The following is a 19,335-nucleotide window of genomic DNA, read 5'->3' on the forward strand; positions in this document are numbered from 1 at the left end:
GTTCCAGAAGCAGTTGACCCACAGACGGACATGGAAGTAACACACGCACTCTGGAGCTTATCTCTTCAGCCTGTGTGTGTGTGTGTGTTGTTTTGTGTGTGTGTCCATCCGTGGCTTAAAGCCTTACAGTAGAGAGATGTTAGCGGGTAGCGTCTGTTGGGGTGTTAATGCTCTCTCTGATCTCATAGAGCTTCCTGCTTAATCCTCTCGGCTTCCAAACACCACTACCGCCATCGCTTATAGGAGGAACACACACACACACACACACACACACAAACACACACCATCTCACACTGGAACACCACACAGACTGTTGAGGAGGAGTGGAAAAGCAACTCGGAGGCGTGTTGTTAGAAACTCGGAGATGGAACGAGAAGAGAAGAGGAGGAGAGAGAAAAAATTAGCAGAAGAGATTGACTGGAAGAAGGAAAGATGTTTGAGGAGAGGCCAGGTTGAAGGAGTAGAGATACTTGAATATCTGAGGATGGGGGGGGGGGCTATGTGAGAAATAACTTGGAGAGATAGAGGAGCGGAGAAAGGAGTAGTGAGAGAGGGGTAGTATGAAAAGGAGCAGAGAGAAGAGGCATAGGGCCAGGAGAAGAAGACAAGTGTGATTAAAGTTGAAGGTTTAGCCAGGATTTCCAACTCAAGCTGTCAGCCCTCACTGTTAATCACTCCTCTGCCATCACCATGGTCACCCAGGTCAACAGGGAGAACAGACAGAATCCCACCACTGTCAGAAGTGACTCTATATTTTATCTGTCTTGTCTTGAGAATCAAAAATAAATTGGAACTCTCAACTGATAAAATCTGGTAATTAGGTTATGTAATTTAACTGATTGACAGTTACAAAACATCTAGAGATAAAGTACGAGACGACAACTTTACTGGCGCACAATCCAACTGTCCAATCTAAAACGAATCTCCATTCACAGGGAACGGTCCTGTCTAATCACTTACAAGAAGTAAGTCTGTTCCTCTGTGTGTTTTTGAAATGCTCCATGCCATCTTGGAGATCAGATCATTCAGGGATCAAAGGTCACATCATCTGACACCGGACGCAGCCCCTCTGAGTTTGACGGCAGTTCTGCGGAGTCACCATCCCCAGTCTTCATCTCCCACTCCTCATTCAGTGGACCGTGTGGATGGACACTGACGTTCTTCCATGTTTAAAAGGACTAACCTGACGTGACGGACGAATCGGGCTATTAATCAGAAGATTGCCGGTTCGATTCCCAGCCGTGAAAAATTATGTTGTGTCCTTGGGCAAGGCACTTCACCCTACTTGCCTCAGGGGAATGTCCGTGTACTTACTATAAGTCGCTCTGGATAAGAGCGTCAGCTAAATGACTAAATGTAAATGTGAAGGGATTTCTAGCGGAGAAGCACTTTGCCAACGTGGGTTCCAACAGGAGAGGGTTCTATATGGAATGGTTTCGGAATGCTTCTAGAACACGACACTCTCTCTGTGTCTTGGTGTGACATATGACGGTCCATATCAGGCTGTCTCTAATCACTCCCAGATTATCTGCTCAACACCATGTTGTGATTGAGGAGCAGATTGCATCTGTACAGAATGTCAAATCCATCTGCAGAAGCACCAGGAGAGAGAACCGAGACCAGGACAGTGAGATTCGACCCTGCATGGTGGATACTATCACAACGTTCTTGGACTTGAATTCAGGATGGTTATAGTTCAGTGGTAGAGCATTTAATAACAGATCAAGTGGTTGCAGCTTCAAATACCCCCCTACACATCACTTTGGCTGAAAGCGTCTGCAAAATGAATACATTATAAAGTCCAACCACAGTATGGACTAGTTAAGTGCTTCACTAATAGAGCGATATATGGTGAACTGAAGGGAATTCAGAGTTGTTTTGGTCACAGAGTCATAGAGACAGAAATGCTTCCTGCCAGGACTGCATGTTATATAATCAAGTTCTGACATGTTGACAAGTTTAGATGAAAACCATTACATGTTTCTGCAGTCTATGCCATCTTTCTCTTCTATCCTCTGGCCTCTTTTCTCCTCCTTTCCTCTCTTCTCCCCTCCTTTCTCCTCTCCTTTCCTCTCCTCTTGTCTTGTCTCCTTCTCCACTCCTTTCTCCTCTCCTCCCCTCTAGTTTCAGCTCCTCCTCTCCTCTCCTCTCCTCTCCGCTCTTCTCTTATCTCCTCCTCCCCTCCACACCTCCTAATTTAAGTTTGCTGCCTTCATGCCTTTCATCCCAGAAAGGATTTCTGTGACTTCACAGTCAGCGCAGACAGACACTAGAGTTTTATATTCCCCGTGTGACTGTCATCTCATGTTAGTGAAACACCTCTGCAGTCCCAGTAACAGTTGTGCTAGTGTGTGTGTGTGTGTGTGTGTGTGGGTGTGTGTGTGTGTGTGTGTGTGGGTGTGTGTGTGTGTGGGTGTGTGTGTGTGGGTGTGTGTGTGTGTGTGTGTGGGTGTGTGTGTGGGTGTGTGTGTGTGTGTGTGTGTGGGTGTGTGTGTGGGTGTGTGTGTGGGTGTGTGTGTGTGTGTGGGTGTGTGTGTGGGTGCGGGTGTGTGTGTGGGTGTGTGTGTGGGTGCGGGTGTGTGTGTGGGTGTGTGTGTGTGTGTGTGTGTGTGTGTGGGTGTGTGTGTGGGTGCGGGTGTGTGTGTGGGTGTGTGTGTGGGTGCGGGTGTGTGTGTGGGTGTGTGTGTGGGTGCGGGTGTGTGTGTGGGTGCGGGTGTGTGTGTGGGTGTGTGTGTGGGTGCGGGTGTGTGTGTGGGTGTGTGTGTGGGTGTGTGTGTGGGTGCGGGTGTGGGTGCGGGTGTGTGTGTGGGTGTGTGTGTGGGTGCGGGTGTGTGTGTGTGTGTGGGTGTGTGTGTGGGTGTGTGTGTGGGTGCGGGTGTGTGTGCGGGTGTGTGTGTGGGTGTGGGTGTGTGTGTGGGTGCGGGTGTGTGTGTGGGTGCGGGTGTGTGTGTGGGTGCGGGTGTGTGTGTGTGTGTGGGTGTGGGTGCGGGTGTGTGTGTGTGTGCGGGTGTGTGTGTGGGTGCGGGTGTGTGTGTGGGTGTGTGTGTGGGTGTGTGGGTGGGTGTGGGTGCGGGTGTGTGTGTGGGTGTGTGTGTGGGTGTGTGTGTGGGTGTGTGTGTGGGTGTGTGTGTGGGTGCGGGTGTGTGTGTGGGTGCGGGTGTGTGTGTGGGTGCGGGTGTACGTATACTATCTTAGACAGACAGGCAGGCAGGCAGAAAGACAGACACAGGCAGGCAGACACAGGCAGGCAGACACAGGCAGGCAGGCAGGCAGGCAGGCAGGCAGGCAGGCAGACACAGGCGGGCAGGCAGGCAGGCAGACACAGGCAGGCAGGCAGGCAGGCAGTCAGGCACAGGCAGGCAGGCAGGCAGACACAGGCAGGCAGGCAGGCAGGCAGACAGACAGACACAGGCAGGTAGGCAGGCAGGCAGACACAGGCAGGCAGGCAGGCAGACACAGGCAGGCAGGCAGGCAGGCAGGCAGGCAGGCAGACACAGGCAGGCAGGCAGGCAGACAGACAGACACAGGCAGGCAGGCAGGCAGAGCATGTTTGTGTAGCAGACTAATTTGGTGCTGGACCCCCGCAGCAAGTCAGCTGTAATCCTGCCAGGTACAGTCTGAGTTATTCTCAGATTCGCCTCCACTGACTGTCTCTCCAAGTCCCTGTCCCTTTACCCAGACCCAAACAGCATATGACTCCCAATAGATCGCCCCAATCATCTTGTGCCACACCACCCACCGGTGTCCACTCAATGTCCAGCCAATGGGTCGGTTACGTCCAGCTGACCCAGGGAGTCCATCTGGGGCTCCATCTGTCTATCCATGGTCCCTGGCGGCTAGCTATCACTGTCTGACACCAGACCTGAGTATCTACCTGGCTACGATCGCCTCAACGAGCAGCGATGACCACTCCACTTCACACACTAGACCAGGAATACATTTAAAAAGGTTGGGGATGGTTTGCATTGGATAGTTTATTGTTTTAGCGAATATGGAACATAAAGTACATTCTGATTCGATATCGATTTTTTAATCGTTTTTATTCCTATAAGGAAGCTATCGCATTGATTTTGTTATTTTGTCACGCAGAAACTGCAGCACTGATGTCTCAAAATAACTTTGTAAGGCATTTTAAGTGTTTGCAACCGTGATGGTGTAACGGTGTGGAACAGCAACACTACACCGTCCATTCATCAACACAATCCAGAATTCCTGCTGACTTCAAGGTTTTGTTCTTGCTATCGAAACTCGTGGCAGGTGGTCTCAATCCATGTTGTTCCCCTGGAGGGGGTAACGGCTGCTTACTTACTTCACTTGTCCTTCATGTAAACACACACAAACAAACAAACACACGCACACACACACACACACATACACACACACACGCACTTACTCATTACTGGCACAGGCACGCGAGGCTAATATAGTGTCGTCGCTGCCTGTGCCCAGTGCTGTTCATTGGAACAGCTCAAGCTAAAATCTTCAAGACGCGCACTGACCGTTTCACTCTCTCACATCAGATAAACCGGGGGTGGGAGCACAGTAAAGACAGCTATCGCACTTTCAATTCGGGAGTACATTTCCAACCTCTATTGGATGCCAGGGGTCTAGTTCCTTTTTCTTCAAGAACATTTTTACATCTTCGTAAAAATCTTTCATATTTCATATCTTCGTTCGGTTGTTAGGATTTAGGTTTAATCGTATTAAACGACGTTGTGAAGTTGTGACATCAGACTGACCGTCGGACAGTGAAACAAGACAGGAGATTACTCTACACATATCATCTCCCAGTTGCGGATTGAAAAGCTGTTTTTTTTTTTCATTCGTTGCAGGAGGTCCCACATGTATGTATACTTTCAACATGTCTGTAGTAGCCTAGACAACCCTTGTGGACTTCCTGTAGTATTAGACCAACCTGCCAGGTGAGGAATATCTTTAGTTCCCCGTTGTGTAGACAAATTCTCTTGTGGGACTAAATTAAACCTGCACAGTCTGTATTGTCACGTAAACTACACCTCACATCAACAATGATGTCAAATCTCGGATTGAAGATTTTCAGAGAATGGTAAACGAACGTTGGAAAATCATGAACAGCGCTTCGGAGCTCGAGGATGGACCGCGGCATAAATCTGTAGGTATCTCCTGCAGAGTTCTCTTCCTCTCTCCTCTCCTCTCTCCCTCTCCTTTACCCTTTTTTTCGCCTGAATGTTATCTGTAGTCGAAATGATCAATTTAGTGTTAGTAAAACCAGCCTTTCAGCAACCAGTCGTTCTTGTCGTTGTATCAGTATCACTGTAAATACTGACATTTTCAGTGACAGCTCATTAACATTTCAGTTATTTAATTATCCTGTCCAGTTGTACCAGTCACCAGTCAGTCAGTAATCTGTCCTGCAGCGACCTGTCAGTCACTCGTCTGTTCTGTGAAGGACCAGTCAGTCAGTTGCTGTCGACCAGTCGGTCAAATTTACAGTCTGCAGCTCTTTCTGTTAATCAAAAAAAAAAGTCCTGCTGGGAGGCTGTGGCATACAACACACGCACACACACACACACACACACACACACACACACACACACACACACACACACACACACACACACACACACAACAGCTGCATGTTCCCAATATGATGGATGGATTGTGTAATTCCTTGCCTTGTTCTTGCTGGTTTGGTGTACTGAGTGTGACAGGGACATACAGCTAAGCATGGGGCCCACAGCAGCATATATCCAGGGGAGCGCAACACTATTGAGTTATTCAGTTCAGTGTACCAAGGCGACACACACACACATACACACGCACACGCAACACACTTTAGATCGATACTGAGATAACAGTCGCAGCATGCAGACGTGAGGGTAGATTACTTCGCTTCTACAAGAATAACACAGCAGCTTAATGAGACCAAGCTGTACTGTTAATCTACTGCACGGAGGAAAACAGTTCTTGGTCTGGCCTATTTACAGCAGCTGAAGAGAGAAGCAACATGCCCCAACATTAACTGACGACCAACTGACTGTCGGTTGACTGGTTTGAGTCTTTGGGTTGTCGTACTGCTGACTGTATATTGACTGCTGACTGGTTTTTAGTTTTGGGGTTAGCTGACTGTTTATTGTCTGTTGACTTGCTTCAGAGCTGTTGACTGGCTGTTGATGGCCAGTGGTATATTTCTCTTACTGGCAGACTGTTGTCAGTGGACAAACCTAAAATACAGCCTAATAATGTCCATTTCAAGGTTCACCAACCACAACAGAACCTGCAACCGGAAGATTTTAATTCTACTACAAATGACTGGTTTAATGTGCTTTTTAATAGGAGTCTGTGTGTGTGTGTGTGTGTGTACAGTGTGTGTGTGTACAGTGTGTGTGTGTGTGTACACTGTGTGTGTGTGTGTGTGTGTGTACAGTGTGTGTGTACAGTGTGTACAGTGTGTGTGTGTGTGTGTACAATGTGTGTGTGTTGATGATATGTCCACTCTCTTCTCTCCCTGTTCAATATCCTTCCTTTCCTTTGCCTCTCTCGCGTCCTAAGCGGTCTCCTCCTATCTGCTTTACACCTTCTATGGTGTTTCTGTGCTGTTTCTACAGTATTGGTGTTTCTATTTTGTTTCTTTGGTGTTTCTGTTGCATTGCTGTGGTGTTTCTGTGAGGAGGAGAACTGTTGAGAATGTGCCTGATGCCTGATCTACCAGGGTTGACACTGACATGAGGAATAGCCTATTGGAATAGGATCACACACACACACACACACACACACACACACAGTAGAGGGTGTTGTAATCTGCCTTCTAGGAGGATTAGTGATCCTCAGGACCAAGATTCCCTCTGGGTGCTAATCACATCTTTAGTCCTCATTTAAAGGCTCGTCTCACTACCCAACCACACACACTTTCTGTAAAATTACATATCCGTACCAAACTATACATCTCTCCTGTCTGTTTATCTGTAGTTGTGCTTGTACCTGTCTGTGCGACAGTCGCTAGCGCTGTGAGTAAGCAGCGAGCCAGGAGGAGAGGTGTCTGAATCAGGCCAGATGAGATTGCGGGGAGTGTAATCTGCAGCACCTGCTCTCCTGCCAGACTGAGCCATGGCGCGAGGCTCTGGAGAGCAGCTCTGGGCCCGCTAACACTGGAGGTGTCTCCTCACACGCAGGAGCTCTGGTGTCCAAGCATTTCCCCCGGGTTGTGTTCTCCTGTAGGAGACATGGATAGGCAGACGGATGAACAGTTAGGCAGGCAGGCTGAGGCCACACATCTCTTCAGCCACCCTGCCCTTACTCATCCCCTGGTCTCCAGACGCTCTGTCTGTCTGTCTGTCTGTATGACTGTCTGGGTTACAGGAAACTAGATACGAGGAGATGGGGAACTGGGGGGAGGAGAAACGTATAGAGAGGAGAAGAGAAAAGAGGGGAGGGGGGAGTGGAGTGGAGAGGGGAGTTGAGGGGGGAGAGGAGAGGAGGGGTGGGGAAAGGAAAGGGAGGGGAGGAGACGAGACGAGGGGAAAAGTAAGGGGAGGAAGGAGAGGAGGGGTGTGGTGGGGTGGGGAGGGTGAGGGGGAAGAGTGAAGAGGATGGAAAAGGAGAGGAAGGAGAGGAGAGAGGCTCAGAGGAAATGGAAGGGGTCAGAAGGAAACAGAAATTCATTTCTTGTGTGAAAGCTGGTGTGTTTGTCCGTGTGTTTGTGTGTGTGTGCGAATATGACTGTTCATTCCGCCCACTTGCAGAAAAGCCATGCACTTGATACAGTCTGTAATGGGCTTGTTATTTACAGAGAAAGAGACCTTTAGAGTCGCTTTCACACGTATCATAATAGCTAATAATGTTCTCTCCTTCTCCCCCAGAGGTGTAGCTACCTCCTCTGCACGGTTCTCCTTTTTGTAGTCGTTCTACTGGCTGTCACGGTAACCGGCGCCATCCTGCTCATGAACCACTACCAGATCCCCAACCTCAGTCTCGGGGGCGCACCCGTCGTCTCCACCAATCAGGACGAGGGCAGCGCCCTGGTGACGGTCGACAGGGGCGACGGCTCGCGCATCAACGTGTTCATCGACCCCAACTGCCCCGACTACAACGGCAACTTCCTGCGTCTGGAGGGCGTGCAGACGTCGCTGCTGCGGTCGCTCAGCGACCACGACTCGGACCTGCGCTCGGGGAAGGGGCAGGACCGCGTGCTGCTGGTCAAGCTGGCAGAGGAGGTGGCCAAGCTGGCGGCCCACGCCGGCACCCTGAGGCAGGACAACGAGGAGCTGAGGAGAGGGCAGGGCAGCCTGGGGCAGGAGCTGGGCACCCTGCAGGGAGAACAGGGCAGGCTCATACAGGTAGAGCACACACACACATGTACACACACACTCACACACACACACACACACACATGTACACACACACTCACACACACACACATGTACACCCACATGTACACACCTACACATGTACACACGTACACACACACACACGCATTTACACACACGCTCTCACACAAGGATACATACACACACATTCTCACACAAGCATACACTCCCTCATACACACGCTTACACGCTCACACACACATACAAACACTACACACACACACACTCTCACACAAGGATACACCCACTCACACACACTTGGGCATGGGGGGGGGGGTGAAGCTGTAGAAGCAGTGTGAAATTGCATAGTTGGCATCCATCAAACTCTGGATGTCTCTCTCCTGAATCAATAATACAGATTCTCATGTCCTGCTGAATAGAAATAGCGATACACCATACGTGTGTGTGTGGTTGTGTATGTGTGTTATATATGTGTGTATGTGTGTCCTTTGAGTGCCTTTGGACCCCAGGAGGCTGAGTGTGCAGAGGAGCAGGGAAGCTAATGAGACCAGGAGACACCCTATAGCCCTCCTTTCATTATCCATGATCTGATACACGCCCTTAAGGACACACACCTACACACACCTACACACTCTCAGGATGAACTGATGTGTTCTGTCTGCCTAATGTCAGTGTCCAACTGAGACACTCACACAGACACACAGCCATCCAGTGAGAGAAACAGAGTGTGTGTGTGTGCTACAGTGTGGGTTTTGCATCGCGTTTTATCTTTGTATTTGTATGTGTGTGTTGCAGTATATGTATGTGATGGGTGTGTTGATACGTGTAAGTTATAATGTGTGTGCGTGTGTGTGTAAATGTGTGTGTTACTGCAGCTGCTGTCGGAGAGCCAGGTGAACATGGTGAAGGTGGTGAACTCGGTGAGCGAGGCCCTCACCTCCATGCAGAGGGAGACGGGGAACCTGAGGAGCCGTCTGAAGGCCGACCTGCAGAGAGCTCCTGTACGCAGCGCCAGACCCAGGGGCTGCGCCAACGGTACACACACACAGACATACACACAGACATACACACACATACACACTCAGGTTAACACACATACACACTCAGGTTGACACACACACACTCATGTTGACACATATACACACACAGGTTGACACACATACACACTCAGGTTGACACACACACACACACATACACACTCAGGTTGACACACACACACTCATGTTGACACACAGCAGACAAGGTAGACACACACACACACACACACACACAGGTATAATAGATAGGGGATAGATAGACAATAATAGAAACACATCTAGATACACGCAAACACACACACAAACGTGTTTAACAAGTGTGTTTCTACATGTTTGCGTGTGTTGATGTGTGTGTGCGGGTCTCCTGCAGGATCCAGACCTCGTGACTGCAGCGACCTGTTCTCCAGTGGACTGAAAGAAGATGGCATCTATTCCGTGTTCCCCACACACGACCCTGCCGGCTTCCAGGTGTACTGTGACATGACCACCGAAGGAGGGGGCTGGACGGTGAGCTACACACACACACACGCGCACACGCATTGAAACTACACACACACTCACATCCAATCAGAATCTGAATTGGGTTTATTCGCCATGTAGGTTCACTTAAACGCAGAATTTACTGTGGCAGGAAGGTGCAAACAATAAACATATACAGATCTTAAATTAAAAGTAAAAAAGTACAATAGTCTAAATAATTTTAGGAACTAAACAATCTAAAAATTAAACAATTTAAAATATATATGAATGAACTTATGAATTTATATATATTTATCAAACACACTGATACACACACACATTGAAACAGGCACCTAAACATACACAACATGTAAACACACACACACACTTACTTTCTCTCACGCACACAGTATGAGGCGAGTAATGCTTCACTCCTCTGAAAGACCAGACAGCTAATCCTCAAGATTCAAACCTCCCTCGTCTCCAGGACAACTACCCGGGCAATCAGACCGAAGAGCATTGTATTTGCTCAAAGATGGGAGAGCGGGGATATAAACAGCTGGTATTCATTATTCAATACGACTCCAGAAAGAAGTGGAGCTGAAATATTTATCCCCGCTCGACAGTGGAATTGTAGAGTTGTCAGTCGGATGTACAATTCAAGCCATTTTGTTGTATCTTTCTGAGGATAGATGTATTTTTCATGTGTGTACATATCTGCTTCTACCAGGAGCCTTGAACTCCCTGTCCCTGAATCCCTCCAGAGCCCAGACCTTCCTGAGGCTGCTCCTGTTCTGAGTAAAGAAGCCAAACCTGCCCACCATCACACTCCTCACACACACACACACGCTCACATACACACTCATCACATACACACCCACACACACTCATATACACACATACAAACACATACGTGTTTACTCACACATACACACACTCATAAACTCACATACACATACACACACACATACACACAGTCGACCTCCTGTCAATCTAATGACAGGTTGACCTGCAGCTTTACTCCTCAGAGCCAGTCTCCTAACTAGTCTTGGCTGCAGGATGTCCCCAAGTGTTTCTGGCTCTCCTGGTAATTAGAGTTCCTCTCTATCAGCCAATCAAATCTGGGATCTGGCACTGCAAACCGCTTTGGGGTGACACCTCCTGGTTCCAGAGAGACAGGGATCTGACAGATTAGATTAGGAGATTATGGGAGTTTATGGGAGATCACGGCATTCCGGGAGTTTGCTCCCCGCAGGTCAGTGGAGCAGGGCAGGACCGGCCCGGGGCGCCAGGTTTGGCGAGGGCGCCAGGTTTGGCGGTGTGAAGCCTAACCTGGAGGGTTGGGGTCAGAGGTCAGCTGGGGCCAGGGCAGGTCAGGGGCCAGTTTTGGGAACACCCTTCCCAGAAAATACCCTCCAATGGTGAAGAGCAGAGCAGGATGGGATAAATGAGCCATTAGTGCTCCATTAGTGGGCACCAGCAGCCTGAAAACAGGATGTCTCTCCATCTCTGAGTCGCTGTGTCACTGACACATAAATAACTGGTATTATTGTCTGTCTGGGTCACTGATGGATGTCAGGGTCCTTTGGTTAGGGGGGGGGGTTGTGTTTGTGTCTTCTTGAATAGGTGAACAGTTCTGAGTGTGTGGGTGTGTCCGTGTCCATGCGTGTGTGTGTGTCTAGCTTTGCTCCCACAGCACCATATATCTCAGGGAGTGTGTATGCTGCAAACGAGGGTTCAGAGTCAGCACTTCTGCGTTATCACAGGTGTCCCGTGGCCTCCAACATCAATCTCACCCCTTCACCCATCTCTCTCTCTGCTCTCTCTCTCTCTCTCTCTCTCTCTCTCTCTCTCTCTCTCTCTCTCTCTCTCTCTCTCTCTCTCTCTGCTTCTCTCTCTCTCTCTCTGTTTGGATCTCTCTCTCTCTCTCTCTCTCTCTCTCTCTCTCTCTCTCTCTCTCTCTCTCTCTCTGCTTCTCTCTCTCTCTCTGTTTGGATCTCTCTTCTCTCTCTCTCTGCTTCTCTCTCTCTCTGTTTGGATCTCTCTCTCTCTGCTTCTCTCTCTCTCTCTCTCTCTCTCTCTCTCTCTCTCTCTCTCTCTCTCTCTCTCTCTCTCTATGCTTCTCTGTCTCTCTCTAGGGGACACCTTCTTGGCTTCCTCTTTTCTCCCCCAATTCTCTCCCTCACTTTCTCTCTCACAATCTCTCTCCATCTTTCTCTATCTCTCTCTCCCCCACTCCATCTATATCTCCTTCCTTCTCTCTCTCTCTCTCTCTCTCTCTCTCTCTCTCTCTCTCTCTCTCTCTCTCTCTCTCTCTCTCTCTCTCTCTCTCTCTCTCTCTCTCTCAGATTTCTTTGCTCGGTCTTAAGCCTCCTCTCCATGAACTCTCACACATAAACACACACACCCCAAACACACACGCACACAAACACTCACACACACTCACATACGCAAACACATAAACACACACATACAAGCAACCACATTAATTATACTGTGCACCTCCCGTACCTGGGTAAATGTTCCTCGGAACATTTCCAAACACCCACCTGCCTTGTTTGAAGGTGGAGGTAACTTCTAATAGAGGCATGGTACATGTTCTAGTGGAGGTGTGTTATGTTGGAGCATGTTCTAAAAGATTATGTTTCCATGGAGCTTCTGTATCTTATGGTCGAGGTCGGCACGCAGCCTGAGTGCTCCTGGGGGTTTCATGTTTACATTTGGTCAGTGTGTGTTTGAATACCAAGGACAAATCCTGACTCTTCCATCTCTTCATCCCTATCCGGGGCATGTGCATGTGTAGATTTAGAAGCAATCCTACGTACAAACAGAGAGACGCGACCATGAAGCCTGATGGACAGAAGCAGTAATGGAGTTCAGTGTGTGACAGATGGCTCTCAGGCGGTAATGGTCACCAGAGAGCAGGCCACTCCACCCGCAACACGACACTAATACAGCCCCGATGCTGAGCCTCTCTCAGCAGCTGTGTGAAGCGCAGGGGTGGCGGTGTGTGTCCAGGGTCAGGACCAGGGTGGCGGTGTGTGTCCAGGGTCAGGACCAGGGTGGCGGTGTGTGTCCAGGGTCAGGACCAGAGTGGTGGTGTGTGTCCAGGGTCAGGACCAGGGTGGCGGTGTGTGTCCAGGGTCAGGACCAGGGTGGCGGTGTGTGTCCAGGGTCAGGACCAGGGTGGCGGTGTGTGTCCAGGATCAGGACCAGCGTGGCGGTGTGTGTCCAGGGTCAGGACCAGGGTGGCGGTGTGTGTCCAGGGTCAGGACCAGCGTGGCGGTGTGTGTCCAGGGTCAGGACCAGGGTGGCGGTGTGTGTCCAGGGTCAGGACCAGCGTGGCGGTGTGTGTCCAGGGTCAGGACCAGGGTGGTGGTGTGTGTCCAGGGTCAGGACCAGCGTGGCGGTGTGTGTCCAGGGTCAGGACCAGGGTGGCGGTGTGTGTCCAGGGTCATCTGACGGTCCAGGTCAAAGTGCTGTGTCGTTTTGTGTTGCTGACCGCGTGTCGCCGTCTCCTAGGTGATCCAGCGACGCGAGGACGGGGCCGTGAACTTCTTCCGGGACTGGGCAGCGTACCGGGAGGGCTTCGGCAAGATCACCGGGGAGCACTGGCTAGGTGAGCACAGTCACGTATACACACACACATACACACACACTTATATGTACTGCATGCGCACACACATCACACACACACATATATATACATATATATACACACACATATACACATATTCACACACACATGTAGCGCAAACACATAACACTCGCACATTTTCCCCTCGGGGATGAATAAACCAACTTCTACTACACACACTATATGCAAACACACACACACTGCACGCACACACACACATGTATGTACATGCACCACACACCCACACGTACCACACACACAAACATACACACACATATAATTTCGAAATTTGAACATCACCATAAATACCAAAGCAGTGCCTCCACACATACATGCACACAGTTATTCATTTCATATACAAAATTAATAAGAAATTCTCATCTTCTAGGTTTAAATTAGAATTAGCTGAGAATCTGTGGATATCAGTGTTATTTTGATATGTGGGGAGATATGAATATTAATATGAGTATTTTAAGTCATCAAAGAGCGAAGTTGCATTTGCAGCACCATATTTTCCTTTTGTAGTTAATCAGCATATTCATTTTCATTCTGACCTACCAGAAGACTACTGCGAAGTACATTCTATTATCTGTTATTTTCTAATCAGTCATTTGAATTCGGAAAAGAAGTTGTGCTGTGTTCTCTTGGAAAGAATGTGATCTGCACTCAGCATGCCAATGTGGCTTAGACATTAGATGACAATTTACAGCCAAGCACATCACGTGCGTTTGTGAGAGTGTGTGAGTGCATGCTTGTAAGTGTGTGTGAAAGTGTGTGTGTGTGTGTGCATGTGTTAGTCTTTATCTATATTGGATCTACTGGCTTCCCTCCACTTTCTATCCTCCACCCCTCCTCTCCTCCACCCCACCCCTCCTCTCCTCCACCCCTCATCTCCTCCACCCCTCCTCTCCTCCACCCCTCTCCCTCCTTCCTTTTCTTCCCTCCCTTTCACGCTCCCTCCCTGTCCCCAACCCCCCTCCCTCCCTGTCTCCCCCCCGTCCCTCCCTGTCTCCTCCCCCCCTCCCTCCCTGTCTCCCCCCCCCTATCTCTTCATCCTTCCTCTCCTTACCTCCTTGGAATTGGAAACACCAATTAAAACAAAGATTCCATCAAAGTAAACTAACTCCATCAGACCCTCTTCATCACTCAGTTACCACCAAGCACAGCTGCACACATCTATATAAAGAAATATTCAAACGCTTTGCACCCTTTTACGAGTCCATCGTCGTCTAGTTGCCTGTTCTGACTATTGGTTCGTTTGAGCTCATGTGGTACCACAAAAATTCACTCTCTGTACAATAATTGAAAGAATTTGTTGGGAATTCAAGGATTTTATATTTTCAAAGAGTTGATTGTTCTGCCGGTTGTATTTCGCTGTATAACCTTCTGTTAACCGTCTACTAGACGATGCTTGGCTGTGAGGAGTGGAGAGGTGAGGACTCAAGTCAAGTTTATTCATGAAGCACATTTAAAAAACAACAACTGCGACCACAGTGCTGTACTGTTAGAGTAGCGAAAGTAATAAAATGTCACAAGACAAAAAGACAAAGAAAGACAACTGTCATTAAGAGAGGAGAGGAGGAGAAAGTAAAGGGCATGAGAGAAGAAAAAATGACAGAGAAGGTAAGGTGAGGGGTGTGTGTTACTGTGTGTGCATGTGCAATCACAAAGGTGTTTAGTTAAACATTTTTACAGTAAAACAATAGAAGTTCATTAGGAACTAAGAACACCTGGGTATTTCAGTTTAGCAGCTGATTCTGAGCAGGTTTTAAAACCTGCTGTTGCAATTTACCTCAAGACTCTCAAGGGAACCAATTAAAGTTAAACAGTTAAGTGAATTCACAGGGAGATGCAGGTTTTACCATCACAACGTCTAGTCTTGCTCTGTCTCCATGGTTACGGCTTGATGCTTTCTAATGCTAATGTCTTGCTGAAACCGGCGGGGAGCATTCAACTAGGAGGGATGGAAGGAGGAGAAAAATGAACAATCTAAGTAACTAGGTAGCTAACTCAATAACTGACTGACAAACTAAGTAACTTACTAATTAACTAACTGACTGACCAACTAGATGACTGACTAAGTAATTGAGTTACTTACTGACTGACTGAATTACTGGCTGACTGAATAACTAACTAACTGACCAAATGACAGTTTCCCCTCGGGATGAATGAAGTACCACACACGCTGCACCAACCGCCAGACTCCTCGATGACCCAGATGTGTGTGATTGGCCGGGTCTGATCAGAGCATCTGTGTGTGTTTGCTCAGGTCTGAGGAGGATGCATGCCCTGACCAGCCAGTCAAACTATGAGCTGCGTATCGACCTGGAGGACTTTGAGAATGGGACAGCGTTCGCTCAGTACGCCACCTTCGGAGTCGGCCTGTTCTCCGTGGACGCGGACGAGGACGGCTACCCCCTCACCGTCTCCGACTACTCCGGCACCGCAGGTCTCACATGCACACCGTGCTCTTAGTACACTATAACCATGCTCCTAGTGGACTCACTACCCCCTCACCGTCTCCGACTACTCCGGCACCGCAGGTCTCACATGCACACCGTGCTCTTAGTACACTATAACCATGCTCCTAGTGGACTAACTGTACTAGAACCATGCTCCTAGTGGACTAACTGTACTAGAACCATGCTCCTAGTGTACTCACTTTAGTAGAACCATGCTCCTAGTGGACTAACTGTACTAGAACCATGCTCCTAGTGTACTCACTGTAGTAGAACCATGCTTCTTGTGGACTAACTGTACTAGAACCATGCTCCTAGTGTACTCACTGTAGTAGAACCATGCTTCTTGTGGACTAACTGTACTAGAACAATGCTCCAAGTGTACTCACTTTAGTAGAATTAGACTCCTAATGTACTATGGCTATCATCCCAGTACATTTAGGGTACTCCCTGTGCTGTACCACTTGCTTATTACAAGTCTAAGCTCACCATGTGGGGTATTTATGCTCCCTCCCTCCCTACACACACACACACACTCTGACACAAAGACTGAAATTGAAGCCCACGCTCTCCTGCTGCTGGTCTGTCCAGAGCGGTGACCTTGAGGTTAGACGCTGGGAAGGTTGTGGATAATGAGTCAGGAGGACGTCTAGCTGGTCTGTTATGTTAATACGGCGTTATCATTACAGAGACGTAAACACTCTGTCTGAAGAGCATGTAGCAGCAGCGGGGCGTTCTCTCGGATCCCCTCTCTCCCTCTCTCTCTCTCTCTCTCTCTGTCTCTCTCTCTCTGTCTCTCTCTCTCTGTCTCTCTCTCTCTATCTGTCGCTCCTTCTATCTCTTTTTCTCTCTCTCTCACTCACTTTCTCTCTCTCTATATCTGTCACTCTGTCTATCTCTGTATCTCTTTTTCTCTCTCTCTCTCTCACTCTCTTTCTCTCTGCTCTCTCTCTTTCTCTATCTGTCCCTCTGTCTATCTCTGACTCCCTTACTCTTTCTCCATGGCTTTTTATCTCGCTCCATCTTGCGGTCTCTATCTCTGCATCTGTGCTCTAATTAACAAGGCCATCTCTAACCAAGCTGGCAGACATTTTATACAGGCCAGACCCACACACAAGTACACTCACACACACAAACAGAGTTGTATTAGAATTCAGTCCCCGTTGTAGTCTATTTTCTATCTGGTCTATACAGAAGGCTACAGAAGTTCTGTGGGTTTTGATTGTTGACTATCGATCATTGTTCTCTCTCCTCTCCTCTCTCCAGGAGACTCCCTGCTGAAACACAATGGTATGAAGTTCACCACCAAGGACCAGGACAACGACCACTCCGAGAACAACTGTGCCTCGTTCTACCACGGTGCCTGGTGGTACCGTAACTGCCACACCTCCAACTTGAACGGGCAGTACCTGCGCGGGCAGCACACGTCCTACGCCGACGGCATCGAGTGGTCATCCTGGACCGGCTGGCAGTACTCCCTCAAGTTCACCGAAATGAAGATCAGGTCCACCACCCGCGACGAGAGCCAATGAGATGGCGGGGATGCAGTCACATGACCATGCTGTAGACCAATGAAAAGGCAGAAGGACTCCTCACATGACAGCCTCATACACCAATGAGAAGGCAGTTGGAAATTTGGCACCACCTCTTGACCAATAAGACGACAGAGTGACTTCACATGACCATCTCCCGACCTATGAGAGAGTAGGACACCCCACATGGGCATCACTGCTGAGATTCAGGACTCAAAATAAACGTGACCAATCGACCCCCGCGGCTGTTGATATTCGAATCATCTGTGATGATGGAGCCTTAGACAGCTCAACACAACATCCCCTTTACCCCACACAAGCACAAGTCAGACAGTCAGTATGTTGTAAATAACCTTTCTCTTAAACTCAAGTTAGTTTTAGCTAATGTAAACTTGTTCTCGTCCTCTCATGTCTATATGGAAGTTACCTAATGTATCGGTAAGGACTGAGCAATATTTTGTGGTTCTGGTAAATAACTTTTCTAAATAGAAATCCTGAACATTTTACTTCGTAAAAGCTGAAGGGTTGAGTAGATTTCCTGTACTGCTCTACCCTGCCCTCTGCCCCCCTCAAGCCCCTATCTCTCTCCCTCCTTCTCTCTCTTTGTCTTTCTCCATCTTTCTCTTCCTCTTTCTCTCTCCCTCTGTTTCTACCTCTTTATCTCGTTCCTTCTTTTTCTCCCTCGCTCTCCCTCTCTCTCTCTCTCCCCCTCCCAGTCTTCAGTCAGGCTGCAGAGAGCTGGAACCGAGGAAGCGTGAAGGATGTTCTCTATTTAAAGAAGCAGAATCTGAATTCTCCCCTCGGCATCCGTCCAAAGTGGCAGATATAACTCCAGATCAACTTCCAGAACTTTCATGAAATCAGTTTATCTCTCAGAGCTTGTTTGCTTTGGTCTGCCTTGGAGTGTCAGGTTGTCCGGGTTTTGCATGTTTTGGGGCTATTGCACCGGTTCCATTGCGCCAGGCACGATCTATCAAAAACAGATACAAAAATACTTAAAAGGATTTCCAGTTAATTTCCCTCCTTGTTATATCAAATCTATATTTATTATTTCATATGTTGTGACGCATTATTATCTAAGTGTTATTAGTCTTTATCTCTGTTCCTCCTCAACCCCTTCAGCTGGAGGAGTTCTGCACACACACACACACACACACGAAAGGAGAGGTTCTAATGTTGACTAGAAATATTTATGTTCCGTTTAGTCTGCTGATGATAATCTGAAAGAGTTATGTTGCTGGAGGGAAGCAGAAATGTCAAGTCTGATGTTTGAAGATATGAGCACTTTAGTAGCTGAAATGTTGGCATCAAAACAACTTACTCTGAATGGTTTCTGACAGGAACTAAACATGTTTTATATATCAGATGTGTAATGTGTTAAGCATGTATTGTGTTGTTAACAATTAATGCGTTGAAGGATTGAATAGGCTTATTAAAACACTTAACCGAAGACACAATGGCAAAACCTAAATTACACAAAGCTTAAGTAATCATTTGTTTTTATCTCTTAATGTTATGCAGTGTATTAGATCTTTTTATCCGGACCACATCAGTTAGTTTGAAGACAGAGTCTACGGTTGAGAGAAAGAGAGAGGGGGAGAGAGAAAGAGAGAGGGGAGAGAGAGGGGGAAAGAGGGGGAGAGAGAGGGAAAGAGGGGGAGAGATGACTGGAGGACTGAGACACCGCCTTGTTAACAGCACCATCTAACGGAGCCTTGAGGACCTGCAGGCTCGTCTGTTGCCCTGGTGTCCTCAGACTCTCTGAGGCGTTTAATAGTACTTGTCCTTCAGCAGCACCAGCTGAATGTTCCACACACACACACACACTTCCACACACACACTTCCACACACACATTTTCTTTCTCTCGCTTTCTCTAAACACACACACATAAAAATACCCACTCC

General features: G+C 48.3%; 1 protein-coding gene across 1 annotated transcript; it reads left to right on the forward strand.

The window, feature by feature from the left end:
- Positions 1-5,062: 5,062 nt before the first annotated feature.
- On the forward strand, positions 5,063-17,430 carry LOC136938092 (fibrinogen C domain-containing protein 1-like). Its single transcript, XM_067231328.1, has 8 exons — positions 5,063-5,131; positions 7,521-7,529; positions 7,839-8,315; positions 9,182-9,341; positions 9,714-9,850; positions 13,325-13,421; positions 15,709-15,888; positions 17,165-17,430. The coding sequence occupies exons 1-8, from the start codon at positions 5,063-5,065 to the stop codon at positions 17,428-17,430; spliced, it is 1,395 nt and encodes a 464-aa protein (XP_067087429.1).
- Positions 17,431-19,335: the final 1,905 nt, after the last annotated feature.

The sequence above is a fragment of the Osmerus mordax genome, chromosome 28, assembly GCF_038355195.1.
Source record: "Osmerus mordax isolate fOsmMor3 chromosome 28, fOsmMor3.pri, whole genome shotgun sequence".
NCBI classification, from domain to species: domain Eukaryota; kingdom Metazoa; phylum Chordata; class Actinopteri; order Osmeriformes; family Osmeridae; genus Osmerus; species Osmerus mordax.